The 25,128-nt window shown below is 45.1% G+C and overlaps 1 protein-coding gene across 3 annotated transcripts in view; it reads right to left on the bottom strand.

Moving 5' to 3' along the window:
- The window catches only part of ITGA9 (integrin subunit alpha 9), a 352,532-nt gene that overhangs the window by 71,082 nt on the left and 256,322 nt on the right, over positions 1–25,128 (bottom strand). For all 3 annotated transcript variants that reach the window (XR_004528480.2, XM_033864555.2, XM_033864554.2), the window contains exons 19-21: positions 11,215–11,301; positions 7,731–7,810; positions 529–618 (exon numbers count right to left, since the gene is read on the bottom strand). Coding sequence is in view for 2 of the 3 variants with exons in the window: in XM_033864555.2 (XP_033720446.1) it covers positions 529–618; positions 7,731–7,810; positions 11,215–11,301 (257 nt within the window). In the remaining variant the exon portion in view is untranslated. The remainder of the gene's footprint in view (positions 1–528; positions 619–7,730; positions 7,811–11,214; positions 11,302–25,128) is intronic.

Genomic DNA, 25,128 nt, shown 5'->3' with positions numbered 1-25,128 from the left:
AAGGACTTCAGCCAGGCAGATGGTGGGCCTGCTGTGATTGGCCCTGCCTGCTGGCTCTGCAGAAGGGTCAGAAACACGCAAAGTCAGCGGTGACTCGAGGCTAATCAGAAAGCAGCCCAGGCTTCCTGGGAGCCAGCCAGGGCACTGGGATGCATCTGGTCGTAACCTCTGGCCCAGGAGCCTTTGGCTAAGGTTTTAATCCCAGGAATCAAGCTGCCTCCTATCCTATGACACTCTGGAGGGGTGGGCACTGGGAAGAGATGCATGGAAAGATGTACAGAATATTCAAGGAAATTATGGGGCTTATATTTGTCATCACACTTCTTGTGTTACCTACCAGGTGGGTGGGTAGCTGGGAAAGAGGAGAAAATCAGGGAGGAGGACATGAGTCACTGCAGCTAAAGCTTCATCCTGCATTTCAAAGCTGGGCAGGAGCGGAAGTGGCAGGGCTGCTGGCTCCTGGCTACACAAGCAAACATAAGAGAAGTACAGTGTTCCGCTCCAGGCAGATGTGTCCCGGCTACTCACCCAGTGATGGATGTGTCCACCTCGTGCATCAGCGGCACTGTCAGCGTGAGGGTGTTGTCGTGCAGGGACTCTGAGCGCTCCATGTTGCCGCTGTGCAGGGAGAGAGGAGGGGACACTGGTCAGCACAGCCCGCCCACAGCGGGTGTCTCCCCTCCCTGCAACAGGTCTCCGTTCTGCACCTTTTTACCCTCAGCTCTGTTTTTGGTCCCTGTATGGCATCCCAGTGCCCTATGGTCTCAGTTGTATTCCCCCCACAAAGACATGAGTGGGGAGTGGAGAAGGGAGACAGGAAGGAAGGCAGGCAATCAGGGCACGTGATCCAGCAGGTCAGGGCTGTGGGCAGCTGGGCTCGGTCTGGCCAGGGAACTCTGGGAGGCAGCGTTGAGCACCAACCCCAGTCTCCCTAACTGAGGCCATGGGAGCTGATCCACTGACTCCTGAGGCCTGCTGGGGGGCGGGGAGGGGGCATTAAATCCCTGGCACCTGCCCTATGTGCACAGGTGAGGGGGGGGTGTGGCCAGAAAAAGCCTCAGGCAGAGAGGCAGGTGCTGAGAGCTGGGAGCTGTCCAGTGCGTGTGTGGTGGAGATGAGTGCTGAGAGGTTATAGGTGGGCACCAACAGTGTGTGCTGCTTCTGCAAGGCTTGCTCCATGAATAATGGACCAGCAAGGTTAGGGCACTGCAGCTGGGAAGGGGTCTGCTGGACTTTAGCAGCTATTTCCCATCTACAGGCATCACCCATCATCCACTGACAACCAAGCCCAGGAGAGAGGTCCTGGCCAACCCCGTCCTGATAAATATCATGGGAGTTCCTGTTATGGAATTCTGGCTCCAGCAGGTTCACATACGGGCCTTCCCCTTGGGGTGAGGAAGCACAGAATGGGGAGTCTTGCAGGGTCATTCTGGAAAGGTGAACACAAGAGGGCTGATGCTGTTGAGGGCTACCATGTGCCAGGCACACTCCTCAGCATGACTGAGCTGGGTCCTCAGAGTAACCCCGGAGGGAGGGCTCACCCACCACTGACAGGTAATAATCAGCTCAGACAGATTAGGTAACTTGCCCCAAGCACCCACAGCAACCAGGACAGTCTCCAAAACCCGTGCTTTTCCACTGTAATGGCTTCTCCTGACACCAGATTTGGGGGAGTGAGGGAGGGGAGAAGGAAGAGGAGAGGAAGGGAGGAAGAGGAGGAAAAGGAGGAGAAAGAAGACCTAGTTTCCCTTCACTACTTTATGAAATTTCAAACATATATTGTGATCATTATTGTAGGGAAGCAACCACCTTGGGAAAAAGCACGGCTACTGGGTATATGGTGCTGAACCCAGCACCTGGTTCTACCACACAGAGTGAACAAAGGGTCCCAGTTGAAAGCTAAGTTCACCCTCCAGGGGTGGAACATAAGAGTCCACAAGACCTGCTGAGGTTTGGACACAGCTCATCTGCACCACTCCCCACCCATCATTCCCTGAACCTGTGCAGAGTTCCTGCCGGCTCCCTGCCCTCCCTCTGCCCCCACTGCCTTCCTCTCCTCACCAGCGAGTGCTGAATGCAACCATACTTCAACAGCTCACATCCCCTCTCCTCCTCTCTCCTATTGTTCTGAAACAATGGTGCTCTGTGACTCTGACCCCTGACTCCTCATCTGTCTTCCGCATATGGGGTGAATCCATCACAGTTTACAGAAGCTGCAGGATCAGGTGCCCACCTGGCCTCACTTCCTTGCCCTTCCTTTCCCAGAGGGGACAATAAAAGCTGTACAATCACTGCTCAGGGCAAACCAGAGGTGACTCCTGAATGGATGGGAGGATGGCAACGCCCGGGCCTGCTCCCTCCCCTGACCCAGCATCCTGCCAGGTCTGAGTAATTGGTTCCTGATGGAAGCGCCACCCCGTGCCCTGCCATTTGTCCAGCCACCTGTGGCCGCTGGCAGCTCTGGCCCAACAGTCTCATCTGTCATCGGGTGACTGCTCCAGACTGAGTGAAGTTGCAAAGTTGAGATAAAGAGGCTGAACATCAAAAGGCCCCCAGTTATTCTGCAAGCTCGTGACTTGGGATAATTCCCATGGTCTGCAGAGCCAGGCTGCTGAGACAGGAGCTCTTGAGAAACTGTTTAGTCTCAACTTTCTGTCCTCCTAAATCCACAAGTAGGCAAGAGATCTTCAAAGGGTGGTGACGGGAAGAAAAGGACGATTGGTATTTTAACTGTGGCTTTCAAGATAAGGAGCTTTAAGGATCTTTCCGTCACAGTACGGAATCAAGTGCTGTGGGTGCCCTCTGGGACAGTAAGACCAGATTTTCACCAAAGTCTGCAGAGAAATGGGTGCCTGAAATATTCTGCTGCAAGTTTAATAGATAACACAGCTTCCTAAACATCTGTGATTCAAGAAATTAGAAGATTCTGATATTTAATTATTTAAGCGACCAGTACTAGGTGTTCCCTAATGCTATATAGAAATATTAATGTACATAAAGGGATGTTCTTTAATTAAGTTATTAGCATTTTCTTATATGCCCAGCACTGCATCTGGCAAATAGTAGGTGCTTAACAGATGTGTGTTGAGTGAAAATGTGCCTAGTATAGAGTAAGGGACTATACAGAGTAATCATTTGATGAACCTTTAAAAAAATCCCAATGCCCAGATCTCACCCCAGACAAATTAGATCAGGATCCCTGTAGGGTGGACCAGGCATCGGTAGTTTTTAAGGCTCCCAGGTGATTCCAATGGGCACCTAAGATCAGAACACCACTGGTCTATGGACATGAGATTCTAGTAGATAAAGTTTCTGTGTTGTTTGCTCCCCTTCTTTGACACCTCTGATTAGCCCTAAATGGGATTGGGAAGTAGGTGGAGTTTCCTCTTTTTGACAAGGGAAAGTCTCTTCCATGTCATATTTCCTGCCCAAATGTTCCTTCCCATGAATATCAGCTGCTCCAGGTGTTGAGAGACCCAGACAGCACACTGATAGATCTGCCCAACAATGGTGAGTTTTCTGTGGTTTCTAGAAACAGCAGGAGAATGAGAATTTTCAGGTTGGAATAAGCATCTGCCCCCCTTTATTAAATCCAACAGTCTTGTGCTCTGTGGGCAAGCCATTGCATTGTATCACTCCCCTCTTCAAAAACTTTCAGTGGCTCCCCACTGCCTGGGGAATGCAGTTGAGGCTTTCAAGGCCCTCCGTGGACCAGCCCAATCTCCTCTTTCAGCCTCATCTTCCTTCTACTGCCCTTGTATGTCCCCCACCCTTCCTCTGAGATGGTCAGGAATCCCCAATGCACTTCAATGCCCACCAGTCACATGGGTGTGACAGAGTAGGCTGTGCCATGCACATCCTCACCACTGTGCCTAGGCTTCTTCAGCCCAAAACCAGACTCCTCTGTGTAAATGCCACCTCCCCAGTGAAGCCCTTCTGGATTCTGGCAGTGGGAACAAAGTCTACCTTCTCTATGCTTTGCGTTTCTATTAGATCACAGCCATGCTTTATGTAAACGTGAATGATGTGATATTGAAAATAGTGTGAATAAAAAAAATCACGTCTTGCATGATTTCAAAGCTGGCAAGCTCAGACAATTGTCATCTGTGTTGAAATGCTATTATTCCTGTGGCAGTGCTACCCTGACAGACAGCGGGAGCCATGCTGCACTGGAAAGTTGTGCAGGAGTTGGGGGATTGCTGGGCTGTATTTTAACATTCACTGTGGTTCTTATTTCCATCTGGTTTGCATGTCCTATTGCAATATGTAGGATATAATTAGTGTTTGTTAAGTCCCACTAGTGCTGAACTAAAGGCCAGAAAGTCATCACCTTTGGAGTGGAGGCTGGATATGACAACACAAGGTAAAGAGGGTCAAACAACCACTGTGACGTGCTGTGCTCTCATTTTTAGGAGAAAGAACATGCTCTAAGATATTAAGGAAAATGCTAAAAAAAAAAAAATAGAGAAAGCAGCATTAAATGCAAAAATATGCTACAGTGGTGGTGGATTGAAGGGCTCTGAAAATGTATACTTCCAGTTTCACAGTGGTTCCCAAAGGAAAATTAATCTTAATTCTGTGAGTTTTAAATAACATTGAGACTGAGGAAGGACTCCAGTGAAAAAATAAAACAAAGCCTCGTTGAGTGTTTGCCCCACCAGTCCTGCTGCTGTCTACTGTTGGGTTGTATTTGTTGGGGCCTGACCTGAACCTCCCAAATGCCCAGTGACTTCAGGCTTTGGGGGCAAAGCCATTAATTAGTAAGAGGCAAGAATGGACCAAGGGTGATGTTGAAAGATTCAGCACTTGGGAAGAATCTTAGTCTAACCTTTGACTAATTGGTGTTTTTGTGAAAATTCAAGAATCACTCAGGCTGGGGTGAGTACGACAGGGTGTTAAAATGCAAGTTTTGGCTGAGGCATAATAGATGCCAAAATTCAGAGGAAAGCACTAAACCAGGATTTACTATGTCTGGTGGCAACAACCCAAACTATAATGTCAAGGATGTAACAGAGTCGGGAAAGGAGGATTGTTGGAGACAGATTTTGGAGAAAATGGTTTGTGGTCAGGGGAGGGTGACTGCCTTTTAAGTTAAACTTCAGGGGACCTTGATCAGGACAGTCAGATGCAGGCCCAGGAAATGTAAGGGGAGGGGGCTGCTGGCTTTCCCCTCCTGACTCCACAAGGATCACCTACCTTTCCAGAGACTGTCAGGGCAAAGATTCCTGAGTGGGATCTACAAGCAAGAGCCAGGGTAGGGTCACCTTTGGTCCTGTCCCGGGGCACAGTCTGGGCAGCAGGAACTGAAGGCATCTTTGGCCGCCTAGAGGCTGAGGTTGGAAGATGTGGTAAGGGAGGAAGCACAGGTGAGCCTCCCCAGTAGTGGGAGGGCGGAGGGGGTCCCCAAAGGGGAGGAGCCAGCTCTGCATACCCAGACTGAGTGAGTGCCTGCAGCAGTGCCTGGTAAGAAAGACCTTTCCTGTTTGCCTTTTACCTCTCACAATCCCTGCTGTGAGCCTGGGGGGCTCTCAGGAAAAGGGGGAAAGGGCCAGTAGAAGCACCACTGCAGGAAAGCTAGACTATTCCCGGAGAAAGGCTTCCCTCCTGCAGCCTTGCCCTGGCAGAAGGGAGGAAGCCTTAACTTGAAATCAAGTTTTGATTATTTCATGGGACAGGAGACACTTTGATTATGGATTTGTGCATTTGCTTTGAGGCTTGAAGCAACTATAGGAGCCCAAGAGAAGGGCTTTTACCAACTTTGGTCCCTGCTGTATCTGCCCTTGTCTCGCACAGTGGCTGGTTGTAGTAAGTGCTCAAAGGTTTGTAGAATGAGTGAGGGACAGTGCCTACCCTGGGCTGTTCTGCCCTACTTCCTGCACTGAGCCATGTCTGCCTCTGTCTCTAGACTGACCCTGTCTTGATGAGGTTTGAGATGGAAGACTCTCTCATTCATTCATCCCGGCTCCCTCTCAGCTTCTGCTCAGTGCTTTACATTTGATGGACATGAATGGGGTTGAGAGGAGCAATCCAGAGCCGAACCCCTTGCTCTACCTGGGGGTCAGATAGATGGCTGAGCCGGCACCTGTTATCTTGAACGATGGGGCTCATCTGAAAAGTCCGGGAGATGACCTCCTCTTTCAGAATGTGGGACCAGGAGCTCCTTCTCAGTGCCCGAGGGTGCAGTCCTCCTTGGAGGAAGTCTTGGGTTGAGCACCCTCATTTCAGAGGTGACCATGTGGGTGGGGGCCTTAGTTTTACAAGGCTCAGCCCCTTGCCTCGCTCTGCACCCCGGATTCAGTGGGTCTCCAGTCTTGGCCACATGCTAACCTGTGGTTGCACAATCGCCTTTCTCTGGTTGACCTGCAGCCCCTGGTTTCATGGTCTGCTCATCTAGTGTCTGGCCTTCCATTTTCCCGGCCTCCATTAGCTATGAGGTTCCTGATTTTGTTATCTCACCTTTTTTCTGTGGACCTTGCCTGACCTTGGGCTTCCCAGTGTTTGGTTCAGATCTCCAGACCACCTCTGGGATAGACTCAGATCCCTTGGCATGAAAGTTTGTTTTGGAGATTAAGGCAACTAGAGATAAGACATGATAACTGAATGCCTGATCCTTGATCAGACTCTGGACCAGTAAAAAAGTGGCTACAAAGTCATTTTTGGGACAACTGGAACATGGACTAGAGATTAGATAATAGCATTGTATCAGCGTTAATTTTCCTGAATTTTATAACTATACTGGGGGTATTTTAGAGAATGGCCTCATTCTTAGGAAACACATGAAGATACTTATGGGTAAAGAGGCATGATGTCTGCAACTTACTTTCAGATGGTTAAGTGGAAAAAATCATACACAGAAAGAGAATGATAAAATAAATGAGGCAGAGCGTCAAGACTGAGTGAATCTGGGTAAAGGGTATACAGGAGTTCCTTGCACTATTCTTTGCAACATTTCTGTTAAGTTTAAAATCATTTCCAAATAAAAATTCAAATAAAAAGGTTGCCTTGGGTATCCAACCTATACAGTCAAAGCTTGTATCTCCCTATTCACCCACCTAAGTACCTCTCCTTCCAGCCCAGCTATCGGCCAAGGGCTACCCAGATGGTACTTCAATGCACCTGTGGATTCTGGCTTGTGGAGGCAGCTCATGACCCCAGAGTCTCTCTCAAGCACCCTTGGCTCTACTGGAGAGAGAGAGGCAGGAGCACAGTCCTGAGGGAAGACATCACTACTGCACTGTCCCCTTCCCTATCTGTCCACTCAGCTCCTAGGACAAGCCCTCTCTTGAGGGCCATCTCTTGGGGGCCTCCACCAACAGGCTTGGCCGGGCCCTCAGGCTGCAGGTGTCATGTCCTCGCATCAAGGGACGCTGGGGTACATCCATGAGAAACCACTGACCACAGAGGACACTTGTGAACTAACCAACCACATAAGCTTGGGCTGGAATCCTGACCTCTCCAGGCCTGTCTCTCCTCAGCTGTAAAATCATTTACCTCTGACTGGATGAACCCCTAGTCCTTCCCAGCTCTCTCTGAGCTGGTGTCTGCACAAGCGGAACTAGACAAGCACCATCCTTGAGAGACCCGATTCTATGCAGCAGTTTGGGGCTTTATCACTGAGCGGTTCCTTCCTCCTCGGCGTTTTGGGCATCATCATCAAAGCATGACCAGGGCATGACCTTTCTTGGTCCCATAAATCTTTCATCTTTGGAAAAAATTTAAATCCCCCTTACCTCTGAGCAGTAACGATGAAGCTAAGAACTTCCTCTTCCCCAGACAGGTGGCTTGTATCAAAGATCACGCTGAATTCATACTATGGGAAAAGAAAGTGACATTTGGCATCAGCCAGCATTCCAAACTTAAACACTACAATCTTCTGCAGTTTATGACCTCTGGATGCTCATTTGCACGGCAAGCTTTATTCTGTGTGCATTTCTCTCTGACGGTCAGGCCAGAGATACAACTTTAGCAATAAAACCCAGAGCCCACTCTGGCGAGAGGCACGCTGTTCTTTTCAGCAACTGAGGTTTTCGTTAGGAAGCGATACACTTGAACTCTTAAACCAGGACTTCCTAAATTTCACTCACACACCATCATCCCAGTTTTTGCCACATCTGCTTATCATATCACCTGTGATATGTACTTTGTATTTTTATTGCCTCACTCTTGCTGTTTAAAGACTATTTTAAAGAGAAGAATTTGTATCACTATCACAGATGGGAATCCAGGATCACTTGCCATAAAGAGGAGGTCATCATAAAAATAAACATAATGGAAACAAAGGGATGTTGAATTCTGTTGCCTGCTGAAGGCTCTGGGCCTAAGGTCTGCTCTATTTTGATAAAAGGGAGATTAACGACTGATAGGGAGGTGTTAGAGATATTGTAGAGCTACCACAGAATTTCTCCCACAAAAAGTTAGGATTGAAAGAGTGTTGAAAAGGTAATAAATTTCTGTTAGAGTCAACGTGGTTTAGTGCTATGTCCATGTATCACCTAAAATCATCTCATGAGCCACCCAAAATCATCTCAGGTACTCCCAGTGGTGGGCACCCTGTGATTCGGGGAACACTGCTCCAAGCAAATGGTTTTCACCATATACACACTGGGCAAGTGTGGGAATCAGGAAGGACCCCTTGGGCAGGGCTTATAGAGCCAGGCCCTACCACAAACTATGTGATCTTGGCCAAGATACTCGATCTCTTTGCTTTTCAATAAAAAAAGAAGAGGGTGGACAAAATGATCCTTAAATTCCATCAAGTTCTGAGAGTCTATGACTTATTTAATATCTAAATATTTGTTCCTTTATGACGTCATTTCATTCCTTTATGAAGAATTCTAGGCAATGGTCTAACTTTGCAACACTGGATTCTACTGAACTAAATGCTACCTGAAAGTAATTAACACTGGATCATGACTTTGGACCATCAACTAGAGTGGATGCTGGACATCCCTTTCTAGACAGAAATTTCTGTTGCAGTGAGACCTGTCAGCTTACAGTGAGGGTGGGGCATGGAGACAGGACAGGAAATAGAGCTGGAGGACCCAAAGGAAGGGAAAGTCAAGGGTCTCATTGCAGCAGAGAGTCTGAACTGGCAGGAGATCTGAATTAAACCCTCTAAAGATCAAAGTGAGGTAAGAAGCAGAAGATTTGAGCACAAAGCCAAAATGAGAGCCAGAGGCCTGGGAGAACAGAAGGTCAGGGACTGGGCAGGCTGGTCATGAGAGACAGAAACATACGGCCAGTGAAGTAAGCAGATAGTGTGGTCATGAGGCTTAGCAGGTGGTCTGGAGCCTGATGACCCACAGGGTCTGAGGGCAGGGGAGGACAAGCCAGGCTGTGGATAGAGGGAGCCCCATCCCTGCTGGGCCGCTTCTGGGGCTTTCTCCAGGGACTCACCCCCAGAGCCCTGCCTCCAGGACCAGCCTTGCTACAGGCCTTCACTTTTGCATGTGGAGGAAGGCAGTGACATTGCCAAGATGGAAAAAAAATCCAACATCCAACATCCATACTTCTGTTGGCTCTGTGACTATTTTGAGAGAGAATGAATGAACAAAATTTAAGGCCCCAGAAGTCAAGGTTACTTTATTTTCATTGTATTCATTTATTCACTTTCTCTTTATGGGAAGTGATCCTGGATCCATCTGCAACAAGTTTTCCTTTTAAAATATCTTTAAAACTAGCAAGACGCACCTTAGGTTTGAGGGAAGGAGGCTGGATTTTACAACAAAATGTCTACTTTTTCTTTTTTTCGGTACGCGGGCCTCTCACTGCTGTGGCCTGTCCCGTTGCAGAGCACAGGCTCCGGACGCGCAGGCTCAGCGGCCATGGCTCGCGGGCCCAGCCGCTCCGCGGCATGTGGGATCTTCCCGGACGGGGGCACGAACCCATGTCCCCTGCATCGGCAGGCAGACTCTCAACCACTGCGCCACCAGGGAAGCCCAAAATGGCTACTTTTAAAGTGTTTCAATTAAGTCTATTTCCTGTTGCTCAAAAGATTTCAATAAAATGTGTGTGTGTGTGTGTGTGTGTGTGTGTGTGTGTGCGCGCGCGCGCGCGCGTGCATTGAGTGCCATATTTTACTACAGGCAATGATGCCCAGCATTCAGGGTCCTCCTCCTGCATCCTCACCCTACCTGGAATCTCACAGGACTTGGCCCATATTCTGCCAGCTTTCCTGAGGGCAGCCACCACTTGGGGCTTCCCTTCTCCTGGGATGAATGTGGACAGAATGAGGATCAGAGCCAGAAAAAAGGCTGATGAATCACAGATATAAGAGCCACCACAGTTTGGAGCAGGTACGTTCAATGAGGCGAAGGGATTCAAGTGATTTGCTAAGAAATGAGCAAATCTTCCTTACTAGAATATTCTCACAACTGCTTTGCAAAACAGCTCCTATGTACTGAGACCAAAAAGCCTTAGAGATTAAAATGATCCAATTCTATGACATAGGCAGGATAAAAGGATTAAACTTTCTTTTTTTTATTTTTAGGAAGGGAAAAAAGGTAGACAAAGGAATATAAAATTTCCTTCAAATCATAGCAGGGAAAACAGCTTCCATTTAAAAAGGCAGAACTGGTCTTTTAGAGTCTAGTTTTACCTCCAAAAATCATATCTTCTACATCTTTGCATCTCTTTATAATGATGGCACATACTAGAATGTTCCATGAATCTCCAAATATGCTAAACCATATTATTGTTTGAGCTTAGAAAATTTGGCTCCTTATAAATACCAAAGTGACTGTACTTTCTTGTACTTTTCTGAAAAAATGAAGTGCAATACAATTATTTATATTTTAAGAGGACTCTTCAAAAATTCTAAGTTCCCGGGGGGCGACAGCCAGGACTGTAGATCACTAGCCCAGACCACATCTTCTCCTATGTTGTCCCAGGGACTCAAAGTGGCATGGGATGTCCCAGAAAATAAAATGTTAAGAGGCCAACCAGATGGTGCTTGACAAAGTACAAAGGCCGTGGCATGTGTCTCACATCTGTGGTATGTCACATGGATCAAGGGGAAGGACCACATGTCCACGGCGCCCCGGAACAGACTTGGAGATGGCCATGGACAGGGCTGGCTGTGCCCAGGCAGGGCTTTGCTGGCCACCCTGCTGCAGTGGGGTGTGGACGAAACCTTGGGGAGGCAGTTGCAGAATGAGTGGCTGGTGGGAAGGGTCGGGGGTGCTGCCAAGGAAGTGCCCTGTCCCTGCCCCTTACCTTCGACTTCGACCTCATGAAAGGGAATCCCACACTGCATTTGAGGAAGTCCGATTCCAGCAGTTCACAGGAAATGCCCATTTCCTCCTGAAAGACAAAAAGTACCAAGAGATGGGCTGGCTGCACCAGGACAAGTGTGTGGAGGAGCCCCAGGGAGGCAAATCCAGGCTTCAGCAGACATGGTCCTGCTATAGGGAAGTTCTCAGAAAACAGCCACTGTTGGCTGTGCTGGAATGAGGAGCCTCTGACAGGCCAAGTCCCCATCCTCCTCTGACTGCCCACTCGCCCCACCGCCACACTTGCCAGAGGTTCTCTGGGAAGACAGTGCAGAGGACAAAACCACTCTTCATTCTTTTTTTTTCTTTATCATGTTTGTTATTGTATATCAGAGTTTCCCTAACTGTGTTCTGTAAAACATTAGTTCTGTGGGTATTACATTTTAAAAAAGGGTTTTGGGGTCAAAAAGTTTGGAAGATGTAGGGATAAAAACAGTTAAAAATGTGATTTTTTTTTAAAGCAAGTATTTTTTTTTGTATTTTATTTTGTTTTTTTTATACAGCAGGTTCTTATTAGTAAGAACACTCTTCATTCTTAATCAGCCCTTTAGCTCTGATCCCTAGTGCTCTCCTGGAGAAATGGGACAGCCCACACGTGAGCTGGATGCCTCCTTAGGTTTGCATTAAAAGGCATCCAAGTTGCCTTTCTGGCTCACACCCTAATCTTGCCTTTCAAAACCTTACTAGTTGAGGAAAAATAAACGCTAAGAAAATCGCACCAAGGAAAACACAGGGATTCCTTCTACAGCATGAAGCAATGAGGGCTGAGCTGCACCCTCAGCAAGCCTTCCCAGGGTGGGGGTGGGTGCAAGGGCAAGGAGAGGGTTCCCAGCATAGCTGGCCTGGGCTGGACTCTACAGACAGGCACGAGAAAACCAGGAAAGGGGCCGTGGGCAGCTGCCATCTTACCACCTGCACACATAGTTTACAACCAAAGTCAAAGAAAAGCAGGAGGCTCTTCATAATCCACAGGGCCTCTCCGAGCCACTGAGACCAAATCAAGACTTCTGAGGGGAGACAGAATGTTTGCAGATATGGGAAAAGGAGAAGGCACAGAACAGAACTAGCACTGGCTGAATGTCTAGAAGCTGGGGTGCTGGAGTTCAATGAGGTCATGTGACTTCCTCAAGGTCATTCTTTGTTTTAATTCTTTTTTTTTTTGGGTACGCCGGCCTCTCACTGTTGTGACCTCTCCTGTTGCAGAGCACAGGCTCCGGACGCGCAGGCTCAGCGGCCATGGCTCACAGGCCTAGCCACTCCGCGGCATGTGGGATCTTCCCGGACCGGGGCACAAACCCATGTCCCCTGCATCGGCAGGCGGACTCTCAATCACCGCACCACCAGGGAAGCCCCCAAGGGCATTCTTGACTGACTCTAAAACCTACCTCCTTCCCCTACCAAGGCCCTGATCTTCTCAAGGGCCTTGGCAACTCTGCAACACACAACGGCAGCCAAAAGAAAGCAACCTGTGTGGATTCTGGCTCTGAAATGTCACCCATGCTCCCTCCTCCAATTTCCAAGACCTGCACCTCAGCCCAGACCCACACTTCCAGGTAGATGGGTGAAATAAAAAAAGTTTAAGTTGTGTGTCTAATCAGAAAAAAAAAAAATGTGAGCACTTACCACAACATACCTACTTAGTTACATGTTATACACATATACTGTTACACTAATATATTATGAACATTATCAAACACAAAAAGTAGAAATGACAAAAAACAAATAACTCATCTGTGGGATTAGAAGTCAAGATAATAATTGGCGGGTGGCAAGTGGAAGGGAGTTCTCGGGGTGCTGGGGATGTTCTCAGGTGTGATCATTGTGAAAATTCACTGAGCTGGGCCCCTAATGATTTGTGTACTTTTGTCTGTTTTCTAAACATCAATAAAACTTTATTTAGAAAATAGCAACAAAGCAACAGCAACACAAACAACCCGAAATACAAGGAAACAAAACATAGGAGATATATAAATATAAAAGGGAACTGTAGCTTATCTTTCAGCATTCAATCTAGATATCCAATGGGGATAACTGATCTCAGTAACTGTTAAGTTTTCTAACTGTTCTCCATGACCTTAGTCAGCATCCCTCATGTGGGCTTGGGACCTCCTGCATTAAAATTGGTTTGGGATCGCCTTAAAAATACAGATTCCCAGGCCACGCCCCAGTGGTCTGAGTATACTCTGGGATTGTGGGGCCTGAGATAAGCATTTTCAATTCATGGTAGGTGATACGGTAAGTGTTCCACTGTGCAATGCTTTGGGAGCCACTGCTATGAGTTTGCCTTTTTTTTCGTCCATTCTACAGGCTGCTTGAGGAATCTTCTTAAAATGCCTCTCTCCATTATGAACATAATAAAGCTCAAAATCTTAACACTGGCATCCATTTGGCCCCTACCTCTCTGAGCACATATGTCACTATTCTACAAATATCCTTTTCTTGGTCTCATTTCCACACTTTCCACACTTTTGCCTAGTTTTTCCCACTGTCAGGAACACCTTTCCTCAGCCCTTCTTCCAAGGCTTCCTTCACCCATCTTGCCCCAAACACTCGTGGGTGGTAGGTAGTTTGCATATCTAATATGGGCAAGGCACAGGACTTGGAACGGACCCTGAGCATCCATTGAGTGGCTGAGTCATCACATCACCTCCCAAGATCAGCACTGAGGACACAGATCTGAATGACACTAGTCCCTGTCCTTGAAGAGCTCACAGCTTAGAAGGGGGACATCTTCCAGCAGAGAAACAGACATTTACAGGGCAGTGTGAGGGGCTGCTCTTGGAATCTCGAGAACATGCAGCGGCAATCTCAATAAGGAAAACCAGTGAATGATTTCTCAAATGCTGTCTCACGAACTGCATGGCCCAAAGATTGGTCCTAATGATTCACTGTTGGTGGCCTCTTGTCACCATCCTCTTCCTTATAATTCCTCACTCAAGAAACAATATCCACAATTGGCCCAAGTACAAGCTACTCTAAATCCTAGCTAACTGGTCTGTGGGCATTAGAGGCAGTGAGCTCAAGCCTAGGTGACCTTAACTCCCTGGGACAGTCTTGGTTTATGTCTGTTGTCCTGGTGTAATTACTCTCAAGAGCATCCCAGGATATACATAAATTATATTACTCAACCCAGTTCCAAAGCTCAATATCTCACTGGAAATCCCTTTCAAACCAGGACAGAGGTTTTCAATTTAAGTCAAAGGTCTATCCGTTCTCAAAGATTTATCACCCCGAAGACTTCTTCAGGTTTTACATGGATGTGAAGGACTCACTAGGCTTTAAAAATTTACTCTGGAAATTGAGGGGACCTCCGTTTACTCAGCTTTGATCTAAGACTGCTTTTGATTGTCTGAGAACTGCTGAACTACTTTATTTTTGTTAATTCCAAAATGCGAGGAAATAACATTTAAACCAGCATTTATTGCATTATTCCACATCTCTCTTCCACCCTACTCAGTCTAATAGAAATGACAGAATTCCGGTTGGATCTTGGGGTGGGGGACAAGCAAAAAGAGTGAAAACCAAAGACATCTGTAGGAATGAAAGCGCTCAGTATATGGTCATGACTCACGCGCTCCCGGACGCTGCAACAGGGAAGAATGTCATGGATCACCCTTCTGCGCCTGTCAGCACCAGAACAGCCCTCCCATGGCTATGTAAGTCCCCTTGACTGAAAGGCTTTAATTCTGTTTTCCACCCTTCACTGCAGCTATGAGGCAAAGAGGCCCCCAGAGCATGGGCTTCAGCAAACACTGTGACTGCTGGTGTGGACGGCACAAGATCTGCACCCAGAACCCCTTTACTAGATGACTTCCAGTCCCTGGCTGAATGGGAGCTGCTTTGCCTGGGAGGTTATAACACCCTTCCTCTGCAGCCTATGATTGACATGGGTGCAAAAGGCTGCCCCTTTGCCTCAAGGTGAGACCAGCTTGCTGTGCAACTCATGTTCCAGAGCCCCCGTGGGATTAGGCTGAGAGCACATACCTGTTTGCCTCTCTCTTCTGCCCCATTCTGTTCCCTTCACTCCTTTTCTCCCAAGAGCATTTCTGCAGTAAATCATTTGCCCAGGAATCCCCATCTCAGGTTCTTCTCCGGTGAACCTGACTTCAGACAATACTCTTTATAGATGAGGCTGCTGGCACTGAGAGCTTCTGGAAAGTACTGGGCATTTGTTCCCAGGTGGGGAGAGGCAATGGGAGGGGAACCCTCACATGCTAACGAATGTTGTTCAAATCCATACTAACCCAAGGAAAAACTTTCTAACTACTGGTTATAAAGTCAGCATAGCTGCCCCCATCAGGGAGCACTTAATCTCAAAGCAGTATCAGCACCCCCTTTGCTCTGGTTTTAGATCCTGCCTGGGGCATAACCTTAAAAAACAGGGTCACTATGGAGCTAGGTACCACCCCCGCGCACCTCCACCCCCACTCCATAGTCAGGCAGGCATCCTGTAGTCAGAGAAGTCTCAGGGAACCTTTAAAAGATGAATGTTGGGGTGATGTAGCTAAACTAGCTGTGCCCTGGCTTTAGACAGCATCAGGAATAGTGATTTAGTGGGGGAACGGTGCTTTTTACCTCCGCCAGGCATGTGGTACCCCACCAGGAGGTACATGGGAGAGATTCTAGGGACAAGGCTTCTCCGTGGCTCTGATTCCTTCTGTGCCTCAATCATTGCTTACATTGACTTTAGCTTGGAGAACTTACCTTCAGCACTGTTGCAAGACTTATGATTACCAGCTCTCAGCTGATGGGGAATGTGGACCAGTGAATAGACTGTCTACCCTTTGGCCCTGATTGCCAGACAGTGTAGAATCTGATTATCCAACTCATATGCAGTGCAAATCTACTAAAACCTGTTGCAAAGGTGCAGGCTTTCATGAAATCAATGAAAGTGATGCTCAGAAACTGCTCAAACCACTCAAAGCCTCTGATTAAGTCTGGATCTGGCAGTTAGATCAGTTAACAACTGTTGAAGAAGTCAAAATTATCCTTGGATGATAACACTTTAAGATGCTTGAGAAGATAAGGCTTCAAATTTAAAAGATCAAGAGAAGTGTTTGGGAAAAATGTACCATCATAAAAACGACCTTTCTGTGATTGTTCTAAAAAAAAAAAGGCAAACTATGAAGCAAAGAATGTTACCTTATAATAGGAATATTCACATCCAAAAGCTGCCTACCCAGGACTCAGTTACTTCTTTCATTTCAGAAATTAATGCACTGCTATTTTAAAGATGCTAATAAAGCAAATAAACTTTTGCCTTGGGTCTAAGTATCCTTGACCATTATTATTACAAGAGCTGTTACGTGTAGAATAACATAAACTTATTTTCATAATCTTTAGTTTCATTTTTCAAGTAAAGTCCCAATCAAAACTTAAAAGAAAAAATTTTAATATGAAATTCTGGACCCTATTTTAAGAAGATTCACAAAACTGGCCATTTTCCCAGTCCCACTTTTCCTTGGCTAGCAGACACATCCAATTCCATAAAATGCTATCAAGGTTTCTCCCCAGAGATTGAGTAATTCAGTTTAAATTTTCTAAATTTTTTGTTTTACTAAGACACATTACTCTCAGGATCAGAAAAACATCAATTAACATTTTTTTTTAGAACACAAGATTAAAGCCTACTTGGTTTCTGCATGTTCGTCTCTATATTCTCAGTACCGGGCACTCAGTAGCTCCCTAGTTTGCACTTAGTACTTCAACAAGCCTTGGCTCTTCGGGGATTCAGATGAAGGGACTTCAAGAGGCAGCTTATTTGCCGGTCTGCCTGGCATGGGAGATGCTTGCCTTGGCAAAGGTCCTCTCTTTTCCAGACATACCTCGGCTGTCCTGGCCCTGAGAGTTTGGCCAGCGGAGCCAAGCTCCAGCCCTGCTTGTACTATGCAGTGTGGCTGGCAGGAAGAAATCAGATCATGAAGTTAGTGAGCCTCCTTGGCCTTCAGGCTCCTTCTTCCCATTTACACAGCATTCGACTTTATTCTGGAGCCAAACTTGCTCTGACCACCAACGCAGTGCCCTGTGGGAGGAGCAAATCCGCAAATCTGGTCAGGGCTTAACGCTGGGCTCCAGGGAGAGTGTGAAGTTTATCTTCCCGTTTGCTACTTCCTCCTGTGTTTGTCAAACTGAGATGACCCTTCATGTTCTATGTCTGACTGAAGTTTGGTATTCATCTAAGACCCCCTTCCTTTTTTCCAGCCATGTGAGGTGTGACCCGTGAGCTGATAAGCTCTGTGTTAACTCAGTTAATAGAGAATTCAGGGAAATTCTGGAAGCACTTGATCCCAATTCTCTAATTAACTGAGGAGTCAAAGGTGAGCAGGGGTTCTCAATAACCTGGCCCAGTGAGCTAATAGAAAGAGTTTATTCCCTGGAAATACTTTATTGGCCCCACTCAAGGATGAGTCAGCCTGAGCCTCACCAGAAAAAACAGTGCTATTCCTAGACGGGAATCCTTTGGGACAGGGCCCATGGAATTCCTCAGCATGCAGAAAAGCACACGGTATGCAGCATAGAAAGTGCACAAGCTTTGGCATCGGTGTCCCAATTGATTTGCTCGGATATGTAACAGCTATGGGTCATCCGACAAACAGGCTGCCCTTTCTACAAGCCTCCATTTTCTCACCTGAAAAATGAAGCCATAACACCTGCCTTATAGGACTGGGGCTGGCCTGCCAGGGTGGATGGTTGTAAAGACGGAGTCCACAGATGGCCCCTACTCAGTAATAGCTTGTTACATGCCAGGTAGCTCCTCTTTTTATGCCCATTTTACAAGGAGGAAACTGGAACACAGAGAAGTTATAGCACTTGCCCAGGATCTCCCAGCTGCCAATGTAAGAATGAACCAGAGGGGGCCTGAGGCGGGGAACCCCAAACAACGCACAGACAAGGTCCCCTCTTCCCCATCCCCCGAAGAACCCACAGAAACTGAGCCTGAGCAGGTGGGCAGCATAAACCCAATGAATGGAGCATGTGGCCTTTAAGGAACCTGGAGTACACGGGATGCCAGGACAGATGCCAATCGTGGCTAATAGCCTAGCAAGGCTGGGGCACTGGTTTACAGGCCCTGCCGGATAGGGGCTGGCAACCAGCAGTCTGAGGGAACAGAGGTGATTACCAGCACACATGGGGGTTCCAAGGCAAGTGCTACAAAGCAAGTGCCTTTTTAAACTTTTGTCTAAACCCCCATTTGGAAGTAAAGGCCCAGACTATTCTGGGTTTCTTCTTTCCAAGCTTAAAAAAGTAAAGCAAGCAAGAGCTAGAGTCAAAACAAATGCTTGAGACAGATGAACCACATAACTGTTAAAGCCAAAATCCCCTCCGAAGCTAAGGAGTGCTGAATTTGGAGCGTGCACTTTGAACAACCCTGTACCCATCACAGGCAGTGGGAAGTCAGCTGTCCCAGGAGGAGCAATTTTCTTATCAAAGTGGAGACAAGGGAGGCTCCTCCCAAACAGTCCTCTTGGCGCTACGGATGCTTTAAAATGAGTAAAAATCATATTGCATTTAAAAAAACCAACACAAATCAGAAATGACTTGAATAAGCTTATTCCTGTAACATGCTCCTCCTGTGCATTACATCAACCCCTAATCATGTATTTTCCCAACATGAAGACAAATCAAAACACTTCCATAAATGCTGATGACTGCCCCCTTTGGGATGGCAGGAAAACTAAAGAATCTAAACAAACAAATAAATAAAAATAAACCCACCATCCCAGCCCCCATTCACCCCAGCGGGTGAGCAGACAAGCCTCTCAGGCTGGAGCTGTCCATCCTTTTTTATTTCTGGTAAGGAGCAAAAGAGATCTCCTCCAACACCCAGCGCTAAGGCAACACTTCCAATTTGAATATTCCATTGGTCAGGCTGCTGCAGGCAGCCAGGCTTTAGCAAGACCAGCTGGGTGGCTGACAGAGCCTTGGTGCTCCAGCCGGGTGTCAGGCCCATGCCTCTGAGGTGGGAGAGCCGAGCTCAGGACATAGGTCCACCAGAGACCTCCTGACCCCACATAATATCAAACGGTGAAAGCTCTCTCAGAGATCTCCATCTCAACGCTAAGACCCAGCTCCATTCAACAACCAGCAAGCTACAGTGCTGGACACCCTATGCCAAACAACTAGCAAGACAGGAACACAACCCCACCCATTAGCAGAGAGGCTGCTTAAAATCATAATAAGGTCACAGACACCCCAAAACACACCACTGGACGTGATCCTGCCCACCAGAAAGACAAGATCCAGCCTCATCCACCAGAACACAGGCACCAGTCCCCTCCACCAGGAAGCCTACACAACCCACTGAACCAACCTTACCTACTGGGGGCAGACACCAAAAACAGTGGGAATTACGAACCTGCAGCCTGCAGAAAGGAGACCCCAAACACAGTAAGTTAAGCAAAATGAGAAGACAGAGAAATACACAGCAGATGAAGGAGCAAGGGGAAAACCCACCAGACCACACAAATGAAGGGGAAATAGGCAGTCTACCTGAAAAAGAATTCAGAATAATGATAGTAAAGATGATCCAAAATCTTGGAAAGAGAATGGAGAAAATACAAGAAACGTTTAACAAGAACCCAGAAGAACTAAAGAGCAAAGAAACAATGATGAAAAACACAATAAATGAAATTACAAATTCTCCAGAAGGAATCAGTAGCAGAATAACTGAGGCAGAAGAATGCATAAGTGACCTGGAAGATAAAATAGTGGAAATAACTACTGCAGAGCAGAATAAAGAAAAAAGAATGAAAAGAACTGAGGACAGTCTCAGAGACCTCTGGGACAACATTAAACGCACCAACATTCGAATTATAGGGATACCAGAAGAAGAAGAGAAAAAGAAAGGGACTGAGAAAATATTTGAAGAGATTATAGTTGAAAATTTCCTAATATGGGAAAGGAAATAGTTAATCAAGTCCAGGAAGGACAGAGAGTCCCATACAGGATAAACTCAAGGAGAAACACGCCAAGACACATATTAATCAAACTATCAAAAATTAAATACAAAGAAAAAATATTAAAAGCAGCAACGGAAAAGGAACAAATAACACACAAGGGAATCCCCATAAGGTTAACAGCTGATCTTTCAGCAGAAATTCTGCAAGCCAGAAGGGAGTGGCAGGACATATTTAAAGTGATGAAGGAGAAAATCCTACAGCCAAGGTTACTCTACCCAGCAAGGATCTCATTCACATTTGATGGAGAAATTAAAACCTTTACAGACAAGCAGAAGCTAAGAGAATTCAGCACCACCAAACCAGCTTTACAACAACTGCTAAAGGAACTTCTCTAGGCAGGAAACACAAGAGAAGTTAAAGACCTACAATAACAAACCCAAAACAATTAAGAAAATGGTAACAGGAACATACATATCGATAACTACCTAAAATTTAAATGGATTAAATGCTCCAACCAAAAGACACAGACTGGCTGAATGGATACAAAAACAAGACCTGTATATATGCTGTCTACAGGAGACCCAGTTCAGACCTAGGGACACATACAGACTGAAAGTGAGGCGATGGAAAAAGTTGTTCCATGCAAATGGAAATCAAAAGAAAGCTGGAGTACCAATTCTCATATCAGACAAAATAGACTTTAAAATAAAGACTATTACAAGAGACAAAGAAGGACACTACACAATGATCAAGGGACCAATCCAAGCAGAAGATATAACAATTGTAAATATTTATGCACCCAACATAGGAGCACCTCAATACTTAAGGCAAATGCTAACAACCATAAAAGGGGAAACCAACAGTAACACAATAAAAGTACGGACTTTTAACATCCCACTTTCACAAATGGGCAGGTAATCCAAAATGAAAATAAATAAGGAAACAAAAGCTTTAAGTGATACATTAAACAAGATGGATTTAATTGATATTTATACGACATTCCATCCAAAAACAACAGAATACACTTTCTTCTCAAGTGCTCATGGAGCATTCTCTGGATAGATCATATCTTGGGTCACAAATCAAGCCTTGGTAAATTTAAGAAAATGGAAATCGTATCAAGTATCTTTTCTGACTACAACGCTATGAGACTAGATATAATCACAGGAAAAAATCTGTTAAAAATACAAACACATGGAGGTTAAACAATACACTACTAAACAACCAAGAGGTTACTGAGAAAATCAAAAACTACCTAGAAAGAAATGACAAGGAAAACATGACGAACCAAAACCTACGGGATGCAGCAAAAGCAGTTCTAAGAGGGAAGTTTACAGCAATACAATCCTACCTCAAGAAACAAGAAACAACACAAATCAACAACCTAACCTTACACCTAAAGCAATCAGAGAAAGAAGAACAAAAAACCCCAAAGTTAGCAGAAGGAAAGAAATCATAAAGATCAGAGCAGAAATAAATGAAAAAGAAATGAAGGAAACAATAGCTAAGATCAATAAAACTAAAAGCTGGTTCTTTGAGAAGATAAACAAAATTGATAAACCATCACCCAGACTCATCAAGAGGAAAAGGGAGAAGACTCAAATCAACAGAATTAGAAATGAAAAAGGAAAAGCAAAAACTGACACTGCAGAAATACAAAGGATCATGAAAGATTACTACAAGCAACTCTATGCCAATAAAACAGACAACCTGGAAGAAATGGACAAATTCTTAGAAAAGCACAACCTACTGAGACTGAACCAGAAAGAAACAGAAAATATAAACAGACCAATCACAAGCACTGAAATTGAGACTGTGATTAAAAATCTTCCAACAAACAAAAGCCCAGGACCAGATGGCTTCACAGGCGAATTCTATCAAACATTTAAAGAAGAGCTAACACCTATCCTTCTCAAACTCTTCCAAAATATAGTGGAGGAAGGAACACTCCCAAACTCATTCTATGAGGTCACCATCACCCTGATACCAAAACCAGACAAAGATGTCACAAAAACAAACTACAGGCCAATATCACTGATGATCATTGATGCAAAAGTCCTCAACAAAATACTAGCAAACAATCCAAAAGCACATTTAAAGGGTCATACACCATGATCTAGTGGGATTTATCCCAGGAATGCAAGGATTCTCCAATATATGCAAATCAATCAATGTGATAAACTGTATTAACAAATTGAAGGAGAAAAACCATATGATCATCTCAGTAGATGCAGAGAAAGCTTTGACAAAATTCAACACCCATTTATGATAAAAACACTCCAGAGAGTAGGCATAGAGGGAACTTATCTCAACATAATAAAGGCCATATATGACAAACCCACAGCCAACATCGTTCTCAATGGTGAAAAACTGAAACCATTTCCACTAAGATCAGGAACAAGACAAGGTTGCCCACTCTCATCACTCTTATTCAACATAGTTTTGGAAGTTTTAGCCACAGCAATCAGAGAAGAAAAAGAAATAAAAAGAATCCAAATTGGAGAAGAAGTAAAACTGTCACTGTTTGCAGATGACACGATACTAGACATAGAGAATCCTAAAGATGCCACCAGAAAACTACTAGAGCTAATCAATGAATTTGGTAGAGTAGCAGGATACAAAATTAAGGCACAGAAATCTCTTGCATTCCTATACACTAATGATGAAAAATCTGAAAGTGAAATCAAGAAAACACTCCCATTTACCATTGCAACAAAAAGAATAAAATATCTAGGAATAAACCTACCTAAGGAGACAAAAGACCTGTATGCAGAAAACTGTAAGACACTGATGAAAGAAATTAAACATGATGCAAACAGATGGAGAAATATACCATGTTCTTGGATTGGAAGAATCAACATTGTGAAAATGACTATACTACCCAAAGCAATCTACAGATTCAGTGCAATCGCTATCAAACTACCAATGGCATTTTTCTCAGAACTAGAAAAAAAAAATTCACAATTTGTAATGGAAACACAAAAGACCCCGAATAGCCAAAGCAATCTTGAGAAAGAAAAATGGAGCTGGAGGAATCAGGCTCCCTGACTTCAGACTATACTACAAAGCTACAGTAATCAAGACAGTATGGTACTGGCACAAAAACAGAAATACAGATCAATGGAACAGGATAGAAAGCCCAGAGATAAACCCACACACATATGGTCACCTTATCTTTGATAAAGGAGGCAAGAATATACAATGGAGAAAAGACAGCCTCTTCAATAAGTGGTGCTGGGAAAACTGGACAGCTACATGTAAAAGAGTGAAATTAGAACACTCCCTAACACCATACACAAAAGTAAACTCAAAATGGATTGGAGACCTAAATGTAAGGCCAGACACTATAAAACTCTTAGAGGAACAGAGTTCATAGGCAGAACACTCTATGACATAAATCACAGCAAGATCCTTCTTGACCCACCTCCTACAGAAATGGAAATAAAAACAAAAATAAACAAATGGGACCTAATGAAACTTAAAAGCTTTTGCACAGCAAAGGAAACCATAAACAAGACGAAAAGACAACCCTCAGATTAGGGGAAAATATTTGCAAACGAAGCAACTGACAAAGGATTAATTTCCAAAATATGCAGGCAGCTCATGCAGCTCAATATCTAAAAAAAAAAAACCCAATCCAAAAATGGGCAGAGATCTAAATAGACATTTCTCCAGAGAAGATATACAGATTGCCAATAAACACATGAAAGGATGCTCAACATCACTAATCATTAGAGAAATGCAAATCAAAACCACAATGAGCTATCACCTCATACCAGTTAGAATGGCCATCATCAAAAAATCTACGAACAATAAATGCTGGAGAGGGTGTGGAGAAAAGGGAACCCTCTTGCACTGTTGGTGGGAATGCAAATTGATACAGCCACTATGGAGAAGAGTATGGAGGTTCCTTAAAAAACTAAAAATAGACCTACCATATGACCCGGCAATCCCACTCCTGGGCATATACCCTGAGAAAAACATAATTCAAAAAGAGTCATGTACCACAATGTTCATTGCAGCTCTATTTACAATAGCCAGGACATGGAAGCAACCTAAGTGTCCATCAACAGATGAATGGATAAAGAAGATGTGGAACATATATATAATGGAATATTAGTCATAAAAAGGAACGAAACTAAGTTATCTGTAGTGAGGTGGATGGACCTAGAGACTGTCATACACAGTGAAGTAAGTCAGAAAGAGAAAAACAAATACCGTATGCTAACACATATATATGGAATCTAAAAAAAAAAAAAAAGGTTCTGAAGAACCTAGGGGCAGGACAAGAATGACACCGATGTAGAGAATGGACTTGAGGACACGGGGGAGGGGGAAGGGTAAGCTGGGGCAAAGTGGGAGAGTGGCATGGACTTATATACACTACCAAATGTAAAACAGATAGCTAGTGGGAAGCAGCCGGATAGCACAGGGAGATCAGCTCGGTGCTTTGTGACCACCTAGAGGGGTGGGATAGGGAGGGTGGGAGGGAGACGCAAGAGGGAGGAGATATGGGGATATATGTTTATGTATAACTGATTCACTTTGTTATACAGCAGAAACTAACACACCATTGTAAAGCAATTATACTCCAATAAAGATGTTAAAATCAATCAATCAATCAATCAATCAATCCACCAGCTCTAACTGAAAAGCCCAAAGTGAAAAGACCAGTAAGTTGTGTCTTCTAAGGTTTAAGAAGTAATCAAAGTATTTGATTTCATTCAGGTAGTTTTTCCTACTGTTACACAGAGGCAAATGACTTATTCTTAGGTTTTTTTTTTTTTAAACTATTAATTAATTTATTTTTGGCTGCACTGGGTCTTCATTGCAGCGCACAGGCTTTCTCTAGTTGTGGCCAGCGGAGGGCCACTCCTCGTTGTGGTGCATGAGCTTCTCACTGAGGTGGCTTCTCTTGTTGCAGAGCATGGGCTCTAGGCACGCGGGCTTCAGTAGTT

The sequence above is a fragment of the Tursiops truncatus genome, chromosome 10, assembly GCF_011762595.2.
Source record: "Tursiops truncatus isolate mTurTru1 chromosome 10, mTurTru1.mat.Y, whole genome shotgun sequence".
Lineage (NCBI taxonomy): Eukaryota > Metazoa > Chordata > Mammalia > Artiodactyla > Delphinidae > Tursiops > Tursiops truncatus.
The sequence above is the reverse complement of the archived record's forward strand: the minus strand, read 5'-3'. Positions and strand labels throughout refer to the sequence as shown.